Below are 18,573 nucleotides of genomic sequence, written 5' to 3' on the forward strand. Positions count from 1 at the left end.
GCTCCTTCGGACGACTATGTCACCGTTCTGCTCCCTAAGAGCCAGCTTTCTGGTGCCTCCGCCACTTCTCCTGCCTTTAACCAGTCTTACGAGGCTCATAGCTCTTCCCAGAGTTATGGTAGAGGCAGAGGCTACCACCATGGTTCTAACCAGAACAAAGGCAGGGGAAGAGCCTTTCGCAGAGGAAAGAACTTCCGAGGCGGACGTGGAGGCAACTCCTCAAACCAATACTGAGGTGCAGTAGGTAGGAGGGAGGCTCTATGCCTTCCGCAACAAATGGAGGTTCAGTCCCTGGGCGTTCAGTATCATCTCCAAGGGACTGGGGTGGAGTTGGATTCAAGGACCTCCTCCTCCGAACAAATTTCGTCAACATTCCACTCCGGACCTGGTCGAATTTGTCCAGGATCTTTTACAAAAGAACGCCATACAAGAAACGAAACATCTGAAGTTTCAAGGTCGGCTGTTCAGTGTCCCGAAGAAGGATTCAGACAAGAGAAGAGTGATTCTAGATCTATCCCTTCTCAACTTGTCCATTCAATGCGACAGGTTTCGAATGCTTACCGTCTCGCAGGTGCGGACCTTACTTCCCCGTGGGGCCATCACCACCTCTATCGATCTTACAGACGCCTACTATCACGTCCCGATAGCGAGACACTTCCGTCCGTACCTAGGCTTTCGCTTAGGGGACAAAAGTTACTCCTTCAAGGTGATGCCTTTCGGGCTCAACATCGCCCCAAAGATCTTCACAAAGTTAGCAGAAGTCGCTGTTCATGAACTCAGGAATCAAGGGATTCAAGTAGTAGCCTATCTGGACGACTGGCTCATTTGGTCAGACACCTCCCAAAATTGCCTAAAAGCCACTCACAAAGTCATCCATTATCTTCAATCTCTAGGCTTCCAGATCAACTTCAAGAAGTCCCGTCTTCTTCCAAAATCGAAGTTCCAATGGCTCGGCTTGCAATGGGATCTTATATCTCATACTCTGTGTCTTCCCAGACCCAAGAGGTTAGAGATTGCAAGGAACACCAAACGCTTTCTCAAAGACAAAGTAAGTTCCAGACGACTCCAAGAGAGGATTCTGGGGTCCCTTCAGTTTGCCTCAGTGACGGATCTTCTTCTGAAGGCAAAATTGAAAGATATCAACCGTGTCTGGCGTTCGAGGGCGAACCGGAAGCTCCGGGACAGGAAAGTCCGTTGGACTCCCTTGTTCCGCCATTTTCACATCAATGTGCTAGAGGCCATGGCAGTTCTTCTAACCCTGAAACGTCTCGCTCTTCCCAAGAAACAACACCTTCGTCTGGTCCTCGACAGCGAAGTGGGGGTCCGCTGCCTCAACAGAGGCGGGTCAAAGTCAGGGCCTCTGAACCATGTTCTAGTAGCCATATTCTCCCTAGCAGCCTCGAACCGTTGGCATCTTTCAGCTGTCCACCTGGCGGGAGTCCGGAATGTAGTGGCAGACGCCCTGTCCCGGACCTCCCCTCTAGAATCGGAATGGTCACTCGATCTAAAGTCATTTCGGTGGATTCTCTCTCAGGTTCCCGGTCTCCAAGTGGACCTCTTCACCACGGAATCCAATCACAAATTGAGAGTATATGTGGCTCCCAATCTAGACCCTCAGGCTTACGCCACAGACGCCATGTCACAGAATTGGGACACCTGGGAAAAGATTTATCTCTTTCCCCCGGTGAATCTTTTGCTGAAAGTTCTAGACAAACTGAGATCCTTCAAGGGACAAGTAGCCTTGGTCGCACCCAACTGGCCCAAGAGCAACTGGTATCCTCTCCTGCGAGAGTTGAGACTATACCCTCACCCGATACCCAATCCGGTTCTGTCTCAGATAGTACAAACACGCGTTGTGTACGCTTTCTCAAACATTCAGAGCGCCCTAACTTTATGGACTTTATGAAGTTTGCGGCAATGCATGGTGCCAATATTGATCCTCAAAACACCTTGTTCCTAGAATCGGATAAACGGGATTCCACCATCCGCCAGTATGACTCTGCAGTTAAAAAGTTGGCAAAATTTTTAATAGACTCAGACGTGAACTGTATGAACTTGAACCTTACAGTCACTTTCTTTAGATCTTTATTAGAATCAGGTCTGGCAGCCAATACTATCACCACTATTAAATCGGCTCTGAAAAAGATCTTCCTAGTGGGTTTTAACATAGACTTAACCGACTCTTTGTTAGCTTCAATTCCGAAAGCTTGTGCCAGACTGAAACCGGTTACTCGTCCTACCCCGGTGACCTGGTTCCTTAATGACGTACTCAAATTGGCTTCTGATACTATTAACAGTTCTTGTGATTACATGCCCCTTCTCAGGAAAACACTTTTCCTGGTGAGCTTGGCTTCCGGGGCAAGAATTTCTGAATTGGCAGCCTTGTCGAGAGACCCGGGTCATATTGACTTTCTGCCTTCGGGAGAGGTCCTTCTTTCTCCTAACAAATTCTTTTTGGCTAAGAACGAAGACCCTCAAAACAGATGGACCTCCTGGAAAATTGTTCCCCTCACGCAAGATCCGTCTCTGTGCCCTGTCACTACTCTTAGGTCTTATTTATCCCGGACCTCCTCTAACTCCTCGGGGCCTCTATTCGTTAGAGAACAAGGCGGTACCATTACTATTAAAGGGATCAGGCAACAAATTTTGTATTTTATTAAACAAGCTAACCCTGACTCTTATCCTCTTGCACATGATATCAGGGCGGTTGCTACCTCGGTGAACTTCTTTCACCACATGAATTTTACAGACCTTTCCAGGTATACAGGGTGGAAATCACCGTCAGTGTTCAAGAAACACTACCTTAAACATTTGGAAGCCCTAAAATTTTCTACAGTAGCCGCAGGGAGCGTAGTTACTCCCAGGTAACTCACAGGTTAAGGCCTTGTCTCTTTATCTCTCCCTCTTACCTGCCTCATTTATACCCTATTGTATTCGTTGGTCTCGCACCTGAATACTGTTATTATATTTGTAAATTTTTATATACTCCTGAGTATCTGTATATATTATCACTCACGGCATTATTATACCTACCTTATTGGATTTATGTTCATATTTAAGATACCCTTATATTTGTTTTTTGGTACTCATCTCTGATTAAAGCATCCTGTATTTCCCTTACGCTTATGTTTTTTCCTTTGTTTTGCAAGTTTGGTGACATTTTCTCTTGTATAGATTCACTGGGCGGCACAGGTTCGAGCCCAGAAAAGGGATTTTGACGTAGGAAAAATCTATTTCTGGGCGAAGGACCTGTGCCGCCCAGTGAACCCTCCCAGCTCCTCTCCCTTGGAGTCCCCAAACTTTGGGTGCTAAGGAGTTGGGTTCTGAGCGGATGCATTGTTAGTAGTACCGAGTGAGGTTGAACGGCTCTCCTCTATTGGGGTTTCTGTCGTGGATTAATCTAAATAGTGCGGGACCTCTGGATTATACGCCCAATTTTATACCGACACCAATAGGTGAGCGAGCTAGTTAACCTAGCACTCCTTTTCATTTTTTCTCTGGTATATTTAGCAGTAAATTACCTAAGAATAAGTGCTAAATGGAGCTTATTCACTGGGCGGCACAGGTTCGAGCCCAGAAATAGATTTTTCCTACGTCAAAATCCCTTTTATGTACTCATGATAACGACCTATGTGAACTTTTTCTGAGTGCCTCTTTTCTACAAGAGCCACCATTTTATGGTAGCCAGCTAGACCCTCTTTAATTTCTGCCATTGTCAGAGGGTCATCCTCCTCCTCGGCGCCACTAGAGAACTGTTCCTAAGATACTTTCAGTTGCATGGCCTCCAACGCCTTCAGGTCGTCCTTCGTAAGCTCCTCTTAGTGCTCCTTGAGAAGCTCATTAATGTCGTCCTCATCGACTTTCAGACCCATGGACATCCCGAGTCTAACAATCTCGGCAACCTCAGATTAAACAACAGGTTCAGGATCGTCAAATTTTTTGGCTTTGGCTTCAGCTAGGCCTACGTGGAAGCCCTCAAAGTCTCATGCAGAGATGGCATAAGGCCACAGCTTCTTCCACGAAGAGTTCAAGGTGCGCTTTGAAACCTCCCGCCAAGCTATATCGATGAGTCTGAGGCATATCACAACATCAAAATGCTCCTTCCAAAATTCACACAGGGTGAGGTTTATGCTGTCAGTGATTTCAAAACATCTCTTGAAGAGATATTTTGTATAGAGTTTCATAAAGTTTGAAATCACTTGCTGGTCCATGGGCTGGAGGAGAGGGGTGATGTTACGTAGTAGATAGAGAGCCTTGATGAAGGAAAAATCCGCTGGGATATCCTCCTCTAGGCCAGGTGGGTGAGCAGCGGTATTGTCCAACACCAGCAGGCATTTATTATTATTATCATTATTACTAGCTAAGCTACAACCCTAGTTGGAAAAGCAAGATGCTATTAGCCCAAGGGCTGCAACACGGAAAAATAGCCAAGTGAGGAAAGGAAATAAGGAAATAAATGATATAATGAGGAATGAAAATTAAAATAAAATATTCTAAAAACATTAACATTCAGAGGGAGGCACTTCTCTTCCAAACAGTTTTTCACATTCTGGCCAAAACAAAGTTTTACCCACTCGGTGAACAAGCGTTTGGTTACACAGGCTTTTGCATTAGCCCTCCACATCACCGGAAACTTCTACTTGAGCACTTTGTGGGCTTTGAAGGCTCAAGGAGTCTCTGAGTGATACACAAGCAGGAGCTTCCCCTTACAATCCCCACTGATGTTCGCACAGAATGCAAGGGTAAGCCTGTCCTTCATAGGGTTATACCCTGCCAGGGTAGTTTTTTTTCTTCTGCTATGATGTACGTCCAACGAGGTATTTTCTTCCATAAAAGCCCAGTTTTGTAACAGTTAAAGACTTGCTGGGGACTGTAGCCTTCCTTGACAAACAACTCATCAAACGTCTTAACAAAGGCTTTGGCTGCTTTTTTGTCCGAGCTGGCAGTCTCCCAATGCCGCAGCACCAATCAATGCCAGATCGTCTCTTGAAATTTTCAAACCACCCCTGAGAAGCTTTGAACTCTGGGTGTGCCTGCTTCGATGTCCCTTCTCCTGCGTCACCTTTGGCCTGAGCACCCACCAGAATACCAAAAATGGCGCTGGCCTTCTGGCAGGTTATCGTCTGAGTGATCATGTCTCCAGCGATTTCCTTATCCTTAATCCAAACAAGACGCAATCTCTCCATCTCATCATGGATGTGAGCCAAACAGTCACACCCTTAGAAGGTATTACTACTTCTAGGGCTTCCTTCTGTTTAAGGATGGTTCCTATCGTCAATGGAGTTGGGCCATATTTCTTGCGATCACACTTAACCGCATGCCAGCCTCATACTTCTTGATTATCTTAAGCTGGCTACATAGAAAGCATCCTCTTCTTCTTTCTCTGCACGTAAGCAACTTTCTTGGGACCCACCCATGACTGATAATGTACGAGTTGAATAACGCAACACGACAAAGTTCAGTAACTAAAAGAACGAAAGCGAAATCACCAACATGAATTCAATGTGAACGATAACGTTGCCGAAACGAAATGATTGAGGGATGCTGATACGTAGATGCATGAAGGGGTAGATGCTGACCAATAGGAGAGCAGGATCTTATGGTGATAACTAGTACAGTATCAGAGTAGAGAGATAACCAATGGGACCGCAGGAGGATGGTGGCGAGTTTACAGCTAGCAGCATGCAAATTTTAAAATTAGTCTGAGCGGTGAGGCAAATCTCTTACCGTACCTCGTTTCATAGCATGAAATTTTTGTATGCAGAAGCTTTCCTATCAAGAGTTATCACTGTACACCACATGTACTAAAGGACTACACATAAGTAAGATAATATATTCTCATCTGCATATTTTCTGGGCAAATTGTACACTTAACATTTAATATTTCGTTATTGTCTCTGAAATTTTTTACATCATTCAGTACAACAATAACAAAAATTGTAAATATACAAATGAGTAAACAAACAAATGCAATGAATAAACTTAGAAAAACGTAGCAAATATTCATTTATGACAGCATCGAAAGAAAAAGAAAATTACATTATCTTTCATTCTATATCATAAAAAATTGGGCTCTTGAAGTTTATGTGAGACTACCATAAATATCTCTTCCTTATATTCTTGAAGAAAAAGTACACTGGTCAGAAAAAGGATCTGTAAGGGACCAGATATGCTTACATAAATATAAGAAATGGATGTTTTAGCCATAAGTCAGATTGTTTTCATTAAAAAAATACTTGAAGCCTGAAATATAGATGTTCTCCTAGCTGCAAATGCAGTAATCTGAATTTTCAAAATTCCAAGCAGAGGTAATGTGTCACACCCCTTAAGTAATTCATCAAAGTATTCTAGATAGTAACCTAAACCAGGTTAGTAACCCTAAACCTCGTTGCATTAGTGTTCTTGTACTAAAATTCATCTCTCTCTTTCCTTCAATTGCACCCCACCTCCAATAGTGTGTGGCCATCAGCAATATGAACATGAGGTGAGATTCAAAGAAATAAAATAAATTTTGATAATAAAGGTTCTAATTTCTATAATCACCTGATGTTCATATATATATATACATGCCCACCCTCCTCCCCATAACTCATGGTATCAAGAGGAGAGATAATGACGTTTCGAAAATTGAAGCCTAGATTAATTGGTGCGGCAACCTGGGCTTTTCATCACTAACCAATAGAGTTCCAACCTCTTGTTAAGGACATGTTTTCATTAAAGTGACAGAAGATTTTTAAATTTTATGAGTAAATTTTGATTAAACCAGGCTTCTGGAGAAGCAGCAGTATGAACATCAATAGGTATAAGAATGTTTATTATATAAATTCGGTTTTTGTTCTTTATACTCTATGGGGATACAAGCATCACCTGATTTAGAGACTGCCATTAATCTCATTCATATTTATCATAATCATTAATGTATGCCACATGAGACTCAAGTTACAGTTAAGAGAAGAAAGCTATATTCATATAAGAGATTACGTTTGTAAGGGGGTAACCTATGATAATCTTGTTGTAGAAGGAAGCCTCTGGCTAGCTCTCCCAACCACAGTTGTCATATATCCTTTCTTTTTATCTTAACTACAATTATTTGTTGTATCAGATAGCTTTACAGGGTTTTTATTTAATGTCAGTGATGGTATAAATATTTTTTAGTCATACATACATGTACTTTTAGTAAAAGGAAAATATTAATTGCCAGGGTGTCTCTAGTTCTTACTTTTATATTTAGTGTGTGTGGGGATTTTCACTGTAGGGGGTAAAAAATATATGGTTGAGTATTAATCTTTTTATACTATTTGCTATATGCTTAACAAATCAATACTTTTTTAAAAACTATTTTATCATTACTGTAGCTTATAGTCCAGTTGATGTAGTAGCATGAGTTTATATGTTGTGATTGCTAAATTAATGTTAATCTCTATATCAATTATTACACCTGTCCCTCTTACTCCTCTCCATTTATATCACTTCATTTCAGTACTGTCTTGAATGCATGTTTACATTTTCTACTGTAGATTGGCTCCTGAAAAGTTTGGTGTGGAGCAGCTTTTGCAAATCTATGCACTCATCAAGTGTTATATTCTTTTATTGAGAATTTTAAACTTCTTCCTATTATTATTTTTAATACTGACATCATCATTAAGGTAGCTTAAACGGAATGAGTAAAATTTCTAAACTGATATGAATATGAAAAAGGACTTTCTCATAATTAAGGAGAAATATTTTAAGCAGATTTAGAATGATTATTATAGTAATGTATTTTAATAGATTAAGATGGATCAAAACTACAATATTGTTTGAGTGTGGTATTCTTCATTTCAAGAATGCTTTCTTGTAGTACCTGCACTTTTTTTCCATCATCAAATTTATTATACTCATTTATAATCCCAGTGTGGCGGGATGTTGCACAAACAACCCCCACACCCTTGAATCACACTAAACAGACAATTGTCTCCTCAACACAAACTTTTCCCTTACGTTATCTAAAACCAGACTCTTAGACAAAAGGACGAAATAAACAAAAACATATCCTTAGAACTATATTTCTTACAAACTAAAATTATTAAAAATAACTTCCACAATCAATTAAACCCTCAAAAACCAATAAAGCACTAACAAAACTTACACTAAACATACAAACAAACAAAACATCATTCAAATAAAGCAAAAAAAACCTAACAAATCGTAAAATTTACGCGCACACCAACTCAAAATATGTTTATAGATATTGCGACACCAACACTGTCGCCACACACTGCCAACTGTCTTTTATGGCAAACTACCACTGTCACAGCTTTGTGCTAAACAGTCTATCGGGCGGCAATTTGCCACAGCTAATTTACTTCCCTGATCGGGGTCATCACCATCTTCATCATCATCAGCAGCAATCCTCAAAACAATAATCGGAAGTTCATTCGGTCCAGGTCGTCAACAAGTAAATCAATCTGAGCAGTTCTATCAAGTTCTGTTACGGGCCAAGTCGTCAACAAACAATTTTACATGTTAAGAAAACCTCTCCAAAGGAGGAATCACGGCCTGCCAAAATAAAAAAGAAAAACACTTACGAACACTCCTAACTAACTGAACTATCGCACTATAATCAAAGATAAATAATAAATTGTTCCTATCATTCACAATCACGATAAGCAAAGATAAACAAAACTGTACTTACTCAGAAAATCAATAATCACTTCCTCGCTGGTAAAGAAAAATAATAAATCCAGCGTTCACACAACTGACTCAGGACGCAGTCAATCAAAAAAAGCATTCGCTCCGAAACATTCGCCACTGTCGTAACCTAACTAAAAATGTAAACAAACAACCTCAAATATACCGACAGTCTTTTCCACTACAAACAATCATTCGCTAACTACCACTTGCTCTTCGGCGCGCACCGCGGACACACAAACACACACACACACTCTCGCGCGATTTAGCAAAACTAAAGCAAATGAAATCTCTCTCTCTCTCTCTCTCTCTCTCTCTCTCTCTCTCTCTCTCTCTCTCTCTCTCTCTCTCTGGATTTGGCAAAAGAAAAAATTTAAAATAAAACAAAAATAAATCCTCCACACCAGTACAGAGAATGCAATAATGTACGATAATAACAGTACAGTAGAACATGTGTTATGTTATTGTAAATGTCATCCAACATAGAGGGTGAAGTTTTGAACCTAAATTTTAGGGTATTTTGTAATAATCTATATTTGAGGACTTTATCTTGTATTGGAGTAGTTATGGCTGATGATGATATTTATCAAGTTATACTGATTGATTGATTTACAATTGCAGATTATTCAATAAGATATAATTATTTTTAAGAAAAAACCCTTTTGAAGCAGTTGAATGAGAATTACATTATTTTTTATTTTGTAGTTTTGCTAAGGCCTTTCAGGTTTCGTTGCAAATTCAGTATGTTCCTTGTGCACCTTATATTTATTACATGGATAGCTTGTTCAAGTATAAATCACTGCCTGTGATTGAATGTTTGATTTAGTTGTGTCATCCCTAGACAAGCGTATAGCAGCATATAGAAGCTGTTTACAAAATTATTTAAAATTTTTCATGTTTGAATTTTTATATGGAATAATTCTACATGACCAGTCTGTTTGAGAATTGCATTTTGTTATAAGAATTGTTGTAATCAAGATGCTTTTTAATTATTATTGGATTAAGTGGTAATTCTGTTGATTTGATGATGTATATTGGATAGTGGATGTAAGCCAAAATGAGATAGTGTGGTATACAGAACTCAAACCTTTTTAAAGTTTTTTGTTTCTACGTGTATACAAATCTTTCATCCATTAATTAGGGAAATATTTTCAGCATGAGCTGGAATGGCTGTTAAAATTGTTAACAAGATATTTAACGACAGGAGATGAGCATGGGCGAGAAGCCCTGCCCCTCCAGCTGTTGGAACATCTTCACTTTGTTTTTGGCTGCAGGAGTGCAACTCACGACCTCTGGTTGGAATTTTGGAAATTCAGATTATTGTATTTTTGGCTTAGAGAACATCTATATTTCATGTTTCAAATAAGTTTTTTTAATTAAAATTTGTTAAATTCCTAAAAAGTCATTCTTTTTTTCTAGATTTGCGCAAGTGCATTCAATCGCATCCGCATCCATTTTCTGACCTTAGTCCTCTATTTGCTTTTTCTTAAAAAATTCCAGAAAGATATTTATTTTAGTATCCCAAATGCAGCAATTCCACCATTTACTATAATTTCTCAAGGACTTGATCATCATTTTTATTACTGTATACGCGATATGGCCAAGGGAAATAAACGTTTGCTGCACGTTTTTTTTCTTTGCTCGTTTATATGTTTACAATTATAAATGTTAAGATTATCCTGAAAGATACCTAAATTCTGAAAGACAATAACAAAATAGTCCAAGAGCATAAAATTTGCCCAAAAAAATACCGATGAGAATAATGTGCACAGTATTACGCAAGCCACGCCTAGCTGATGTATGCACATTTGTTATATACTGTATAGCATATATTATGAGTATTTGAGGGAAAGGGCGTTTCACTAGTTCATAAATATGATGATTATGTCCTCATGATGTCTAGCAGTAAGGAAAATTATCACTAAAACCCCCATAGTTATACATACTAAAATTTTTTAATCAATTTTTTCAAAAGAACTTTGAAGCTTGTTTTCTCAAAACGAAATTTTCCAAGAAAAATTGCACTTACCTTTTTTTTATTATTGATAAATTTTTGTCATTTAGACATGAAAAGATTGGGACTATCATTGCCCATAATCTGGAAAATTACTTTTGAAAATATAAAACTTCCATATGAAAAATAGTCACAATTATCCTGTGCCTGTCACCCAAACCCTTGTGCCTAGAGGTTTGGGGCCCAGGTATCCCACTTCCTCAGTCCTCAGTGCCTGTGACCCCACTTGTGTCTGTGTTGTGAGTCCGTGTGAATGTTGTTGGCCTGATTAGTAACGTCTCTGCCTGGTGTTTGCTAGATGGGGGTTCAAGTCCTGCTCAGACTTGTTAGTGCCTTCAGTGTCTGCTACCTTACCATCCTTGTGAACTAAGGTAGGGGGGGGGGGGTTTTGGGGGAGCCTATAGGTCTATCTTTTGAGTAATCAACAGCCATTGTCTGGCCCTCCCTGGTCCTAGCTTGGGTGGAGGGGGGCTTGGGCGCTGATCATATAATATATGGTCTGACTCTAGGACATTGTCCTCCTCGATAAGTCAATGTCACTGTCCCTTGCCTCTGCCATTCATGAGCGACCTTTAAACCCCCTCTCCCATGACAGTGTTCCCCAATGTTTAGGTTCCTGGTGGAACAGCCCTGTATTTTCTCCCCTCAGAGTGTCATTGTCATTGGTTGCTCAGACCTCAACTACTCTGCTTGCAGAGCCTGAGGTGATAGTTGAAAAGGGATAGAAAAGTGAGTATTCTTCTTTCTTCGACTCCCTTTCCTCAAACTCCTCCTTTGCTTCTGACTCTGATTCTGGTGCTTTCCCGGGCTTTCTTCTCATTCCCGGTTCTGTCTTTGGGACATAGATTGTATATGTGGGAAGACTAATTAATTTCTGGAGTGATCTTCTGCACCTTTACCCCAAATAGATCAGAGGGCATTAGTCCTCAAGGCTCTTACTTAAAAAACCAGAACCCTTTGAGAAGGTTTTTAGACAGAGATCTGACTCTAAAGACTGTCTTTCTGCTATGCTAGCCTTAGCATCAATGATTATACGGTAGTAGGCGAGTTACATGGTCTCTCTTACTAAGTTACCCGTGATGATGGTTGGAAAGGAGGTCTCCTCTAGTTTTTTGCCTGGCGCTGTGGCCAGAACTCAGACCCTCGATCTCTTCTTTATGTGAAGCTTCAGGTGGTGAAACTTTGTTAGCACTGGCAGGACCAAGAAAGAAGTGTCAAGGAACGCAATCTCTGTCTGCCTTCATGAGACAATCTGCATAGCATACTACTCGATATCTGATAGGGTCAAGGTACCAGCTAGGACCAGAGCTCTCAAAGTCAAGGGTATAGGCCCCACCCTTGCTTTCAAGAGGAACCTTTGATTGGCCAGGTGATGAAGGCTGGGGTTCCAGAAAGTCAGACCACCTTCATGGCCTTTTAGCTATAGGAGTTTTCCAAGAAGTCCTTTGACACCTTTCTGCTTGTTCCTGTGGTTACTACTCAAGTATTTATGTAGCCAGCAAAACTTTCACACGGGACAGGAAGTATCTTGTCTATGGTAAAGTATAGATGTAAGACTGGAATTACAGGTAGAGTGACTGGCTCTCCTCATTTCACTTTTTCTGTCCTTTCTCTTGGGGGCGAAGCAGTAAAAAAAAGTTACACACTGAATCTGACTTTATGCTGGTAATTTACATTTCTTAGTTCCATTCTTTAATGTAAACAAGTAACTCCCCCCCCCCCCCCCTTCCTCCTTAACAAGGGGAAGATGGTGAAATTTATACCAACACTTTGATCATCTTACACTAGGTATAATACTCCGGACTGATGTCCTCTTTGGGAGAAGGGATTCCTCAGTTGACCATATGCAAATAATCTTGGACATGCCAGGCCCTATCAGTCTACTCATCCTTACAATAGACAGAAGGTTGCTGGTGTCAGCTCCTTTATTATCTAATGGAATCAGGTAGATTGACATTTCTTGGAAAGAAAATGAACCAACCAATTCTTCTAGGGGGGGTGGGGGTGTGGTGGGGGGGCTTCCAATCCACCAAGTAGTAAGTCTCCCTACTTCAAGGGCTAAAGTTTTGAATACATGTAGGAACAAATAACAAATTTTAAAAGTACTTTGTATTTTTCCTAGCTATACAAACCTGAGTCCTTTAAGTTAAACTTCTCTCCTCAACCACTTTATCTTACTACTGAGCTAAAATGTCAAAGTGAGGCTCTTCCGACAAGTGGTGGGGTAGGATTTTTCGCCGAGGCTCACCACCTATTATTAAATATATTGTTAACGATTTCAATGGCCATTCCAGTTTAAGCTGAATATCTCTATTTAAAGGACTTAGGTTTATATAGCTAGGAAAAATAAAAAGTTACTTTTAATTTTATTTTATTTCATATAAGGTGTCCTGTAGAATGGACAGACCAAGCTCCCACCATTCCTATTATTGTGAATATAATTGCACAAAGGTGCAATTTTAGATGCCTTTAGATATCTAAAAACAGCCTTCAAATATCTAAATCTATTGAAATACTTTCATGATACAGCCTCCAACCTTTGAAAATAATGGTAGCAAATTTAAATGAGTATGGTATAAGCTGTTTATTCTTAAGATTGCAGTTTCCTTGAGGTTTTTTTAAGAATTAATTTTTCCTGACTAATCATTTTAGGAAGTAGTAAAACATGGTAAGGAACTGTTACCAAACCCTTATTATTTTTTTATGAAAACATAAACATAAAGTGGTAGGAATCGTTTTTAAGTATTTTTCTATATCTAAACAAACCTAAAAATTTCTCTACTAATATGTTTGCGGATATTTTGTTATATAAAGACTTAAAATACTAAAATGTTTAGTTCATTCTTTTCAATGACACTTTTTCTTTAGTTTCAGAACAAGGTGCACCAGAGCCTAGTACATCAAGTAGCCCCGCAAAGAAACCCCAGACTACTGAGGGTAAGTGTATTATTATTATTACTTATTTATATGAACTCTCTTGATGTTCATATTGCTTTTACCTTTGAAGCAGATTCAACATGGACGTTACCCCCCAAAAAACTAAAAATATTCCATTTTCTTCCCTTCAAGAGGTGGTCCACTAAAGCATCATGTAGTGGTTAATAGAGACCCAATACAGTCTCTTCCATCATGTGTTCTATTTTTGGCAGTGTTCAGAAGGCTTCCTTCTAGTCCAGTTTCTCAAGATAAGTAGCCAAGGATGGAAATAGATTAAAATCAACGAGGTGTTTACAAGGCTATCATTATCAACCCCTCAACTATTTGATTATGACTTTTATTATTAATAATATTATTATTAATATTATTACTTGCTAAGCTACAACCCTAGTTGGAAGAGAGGGATGATATAAGCCTAGGGGCTTCAATAGGGAAAATAGCCCAGTGAGGAAATGAAACTAGGAAAAATAAAATATTTTAAGAACAGTAACAACATTAAAATAAATATCTCCTATATAAACTATAAAAGTTTTAAGAAAACATGAAGAAGATAAATGAGATAGAATAGTGTGCCTGAGTGTACCCGCAAGCAAGAGAACGAACTCTAACCCAAGACAGGGGAAGACTATGGTACAGAGGCTGTGGCACTACCCAGGACTAGAGAATAATAGTCTGATTTTGAAGTGTTCTTCTCCTAGAGGAGCTGCTTACCATAGCTAAAAAGTCTCTTCTACCCTTACCTAGAGGAAAGTGGCCACTGAACAATGACAGTGCAGTAACCCCTTAGGTGAACAAGAATTGTAAGGTGTCAATTGTATGAGGACAGTGGAGAATGCGTAAAGAATAGACCAGACTATTCAGAGTATGTGTAGGCAAAGGGAAAATGAACCATAACCAGAGAGAGGGATCCAATGTAGCACTGTCTGGCAAGTCAAAGGGCCCCATAACTCTCTAGTGGTAGTATCTCAATGGGTGGCTTGTGCCCTAGCCAACCTACTACCTATAAAGACCTTTTTGGGCTCAGGCCATGTCGTCCTGATGGAAGGTTCCTTTAAGTAGCTTCCTAGGGTATATTTGACTACAGTGATATTCCCAGAGAATTTAACTTAAGGTCTCCAGAATTCTAACTCCTGGCACGAATATCCTTAAAGTTTTCCTTTTAGGATATCGCATAATATCAAGGGATGTATTCTTGACATGCCACATAGCAATCTGCACCCCGCATAGCGTTTACGCTTCGAGGGGAAAAGTGGCAAAATAAAAGAGGAGCCATTATAAAGTTCCCTTCCTCCGTTACTGTTTGAGTACCCAGATGGCGCTATAATCGCCGCCATCTTTATTCCTTTTTCTGTAGCGCTCTAGCTCGGTGGTTTTCCCAGTGCTCTCTCATTATCAGGATTTATTATGCAATCTCCAGCCTCTTCTGCCTCTGGAAAGTTGAGTATTTGATTTTTATGCTGTATATATTTAGCTCTGGCCGTGAAGTAAACAATTGAATCAGATTAATCTGATTTTTGGCAGAGCTATTGCCTAGACCGGAGGCGTCTTTGGCGCTGTCGTTCGTAACGCATGAGTTATTTAGTTAGCCAGAACGACTTTCCCGGTATAATAGCTTAAATAAATATAATTAGCTATTTAGTCTTCATTGCTAGGAATTAATTATATTATGCTGATAGTATTCATATTAGTTTCGGCGAATTAGGTAGCCGATCTTGTTGATGCTAGGCTTCTTAGCCTAGGCGCTATAGTTTACTCTCTTGCAAGATAAAATAAGTGTTCCTGGTGTTATTAAAAGTAAATGAAGATAATAGGCAATTTATACATGTAAGATATATGGATTGCATATAAAATTTCCTCTTCTAAGATAGTATACAAGAGAGCTTCGATGAGTTAAGTAATCGATCTCACTGTCGCTAGGCTAGTAGCCTAGGGGCTTTAGTATACTTTCATACAATCTCCCCGGTTACCCTCATATATAGGGTAATCCCTCCTTCCCTCTGAGTGTAGCTTATCGCTACAATCCTGGCTGATCTTGTCTCGAATTGTCATTCAGGCAAGACCAGGCTAGGGTTTTTCTGCCCCTTCACCTAGCTACTGATGGTGAGCTTTGGGGTTGGGTCAGAACCTCAGAGTACTAGTCGTATGCCGGCAACTGGTTGACAGGGTGAATGTACTCCCCTGTTAGGCCTTGTTTGTTGGCATAGGAGGCTTTGCCTCCCTAGACTGCACTTGAAGGGGTCATGTGATCCCCCTTCTCCCTGTGGTTTAGTCGACTAGTCCTAGTAGCCTAGGGGCTTTAGTATACTTTCATATAATCTCCCCGGTTACCCTCATATATAGGGTAATCCCTCCTTCCCTCTGAGTGTAGCTTATGACTACAATCCTGGCTGATCTTGTCTCAAATTGTCATTCAGGCAAGACCAGGCTAGGGTTTTTCTGCCCCTTCACCTAGCTACTGATGGTGAGCTTTGGGGTTGGGTCAGAACCTCAGAGTACTAGTCATATGCCGGCAACTGGTTGACAGGGTGAATGTACTCCCCTGTTAGGCCTTGTTTGTTGGCATAGGAGGCTTTGCCTCCCTAGACTGCACTTGAAGGGGTCATGTGATCCCCCTTCTCCCTGTGGTTTAGTCGACTAGTCCTAGTAGCCTAGGGGCTTTAGTATACTTTCATATAATCTCCCCGGTTACCCTCATATATAGGGTAATCCCTCCTTCCCTCTGAGTGTAGCTTATGACTACAATCCTGGCTGATCTTGTCTCAAATTGTCATTCAGGCAAGACTAGGCTAAGGCTTTTCTGCCCCTTCACCTAGCTACTGATGGTGAGCTTTGGGGTTGGGTCAGAACCTCAGAGTACTAGTCGTATGCCGGCAACTGGTTGACAGGGTGAATGTACTCCCCTGTTAGGCCTTGTTTGTTGGCATAGGAGGCTTTGCCTCCCTAGACTGCACTTGAAGGGGTCATGTGATCCCCCTTCTCCCTGTGGTTTAGTCGACTAGTCCTAGTAGCCTAGGGGCTTTAGTATACTTTCATATAATCTCCCCGGTTACCCTCATATATAGGGTAATCCCTCCTTCCCTCTGAGTGTAGCTTATGACTACAATCCTGGCTGATCTTGTCTCAAATTGTCATTCAGGCAAGACCAGGCTAGGGTTTTTCTGCCCCTTCACCTAGCTACTGATGGTGAGCTTTGGGGTTGGGTCAGAACCTCAGAGTACTAGTCGTATGCCGGCAACTGGTTGACAGGGTGAATGTACTCCCCTGTTAGGCCTTGTTTGTTGGCATAGGAGGCTTTGCCTCCCTAGACTGCACTTGAAGGGGTCATGTGATCCCCCTTCTCCCTGTGGTTTAGTCGACTAGTCCTAGTAGCCTAGGGGCTTTAGTATACTTTCATATAATCTCCCCGGTTACCCTCATATATAGGGTAATCCCTCCTTCCCTCTGAGTGTAGCTTATGACTACAATCCTGGCTGATCTTGTCTCAAATTGTCATTCAGGCAAGACTAGGCTAAGGCTTTTCTGCCCCTTCACCTAGCTACTGATGGTGAGCTTTGGGGTTGGGTCAGAACCTCAGAGTACTAGTCGTATGCCGGCAACTGGTTGACAGGGTGAATGTACTCCCCTGTTAGGCCTTGTTTGTTGGCATAGGAGGCTTTGCCTCCCTAGACTGCACTTGAAGGGGTCATGTGATCCCCCTTCTCCCTGTGGTTTAGTCGACTAGTCCTGTGCTTGCAGATCCTAGGCTGAAGAATAGAGATTATTCTGCTGCCTAGGATGGCGCCGGCATGGGAACTCTGTTTCTCTATGTTAAGGGTGTCGGCTAGATGATGCCGGCTCCCTTACTGTATTGGCAGACCCTAGGCTGGGGATCGATTTCTCCGGCCGCCTAGGATGGCGTCAATACTGAAACAGAGCTTCCTCAAGGTGTGGTAGGGCCGACATGCTGCCAGCTTCTCTCACACCTTATACAGGACCCTTTCCCCTCCCCATTCTGTCCTTTGGTGATGGCCTAGCCATCACATCCCTGTGGCCGTTGTTCTACAATCGCGCCGATTGCCGGCAGGTTGTAGGGCCGGTTTGGGCTTCTGCTTGTATGGCCTAGTCATGTAGCTTCCCTATCGGACATGGGGTCCGGGATAGCTATGGCGGCAGGTCCAGCTGCCGGCAGAAGACCCATTTACTTTAGAGTGTTCTTCAGTCCTCCCTTGGGCTGCCATTCACATCCTATGCCGGCAGGGACCGGCGACAGAGGTGGATGGGTGGAAGCTTGATTATCTTATATTCTCCCCTTCCATTAGAACCCTCATTCCGGAGGAAGAAAGTGAGACAGTGCTCTTACATCACCCTTCACTCCTTGCTTTCTCTCTCACTATTAACTATGCCGCCAGGTACTAACCTAACTGGCGGCTGCCGGCCACTAACCTTGCCGGCAAGATGCGGGCTAGACTTGTGGACCGACAGCCATTGATTCTCTGTCTGTCACATCTGAATTAGCCGGTATACCGGCCACTACCCTGTCACATTGAATGCTGCCTGAGATAGTGTGCCGACAGCCGGTGACCCGCCAGTGTCCGGCAAGCCGCCGGCAATCCGGGGGGTCGCCGGCCATAAAAATTATCAATATTGTGTCAGTTGAATCGTGCCTTAGGTACTAGCCTTGCCGGCTACGTGCCGGCGGAAACTACGGTATATGTATATACAGTAGCCAGTATATCTGTTGTATAGAGCATACTGCAGACAGAAAACTATGGTATAAAAGTATACAGTAGTTAAATTTTCCAACATACCCTGTGTGACCAGGCGCAGTCTATTGTTGAGACCTCACAGGATTGGGAAAGGAATTCCCCTCTTATATACTGATAGATGATCAGTTGTTAATGACCCGCATTATTAATCCTTTTGGAAGTGAGTGTTAGTTACTCTTTTCTATCCTTATAGGCTAGACTCTTCCA

General features: G+C 41.4%; 2 protein-coding genes across 8 annotated transcripts in view; one reads left to right on the forward strand and one right to left on the reverse strand.

The window, feature by feature from the left end:
- Positions 1–18,573, forward strand: part of LOC137631078 (PHD finger protein 20-like protein 1) — a 216,878-nt gene that overhangs the window by 155,610 nt on the left and 42,695 nt on the right. For all 7 annotated transcript variants that reach the window (XM_068362686.1, XM_068362692.1, XM_068362690.1 and 4 more), the window contains one exon: positions 13,553–13,621. In XM_068362686.1, the coding sequence (XP_068218787.1) occupies positions 13,553–13,621 (69 nt within the window). The remainder of the gene's footprint in view (positions 1–13,552; positions 13,622–18,573) is intronic.
- LOC137631079 (ionotropic receptor 21a-like) overlaps positions 1–18,573 on the reverse strand; it is a 190,573-nt gene that overhangs the window by 29,412 nt on the left and 142,588 nt on the right. The window lies entirely within an intron of this gene.

This window comes from Palaemon carinicauda, chromosome 39, assembly GCF_036898095.1.
Source record: "Palaemon carinicauda isolate YSFRI2023 chromosome 39, ASM3689809v2, whole genome shotgun sequence".
NCBI lineage: Eukaryota > Metazoa > Arthropoda > Malacostraca > Decapoda > Palaemonidae > Palaemon > Palaemon carinicauda.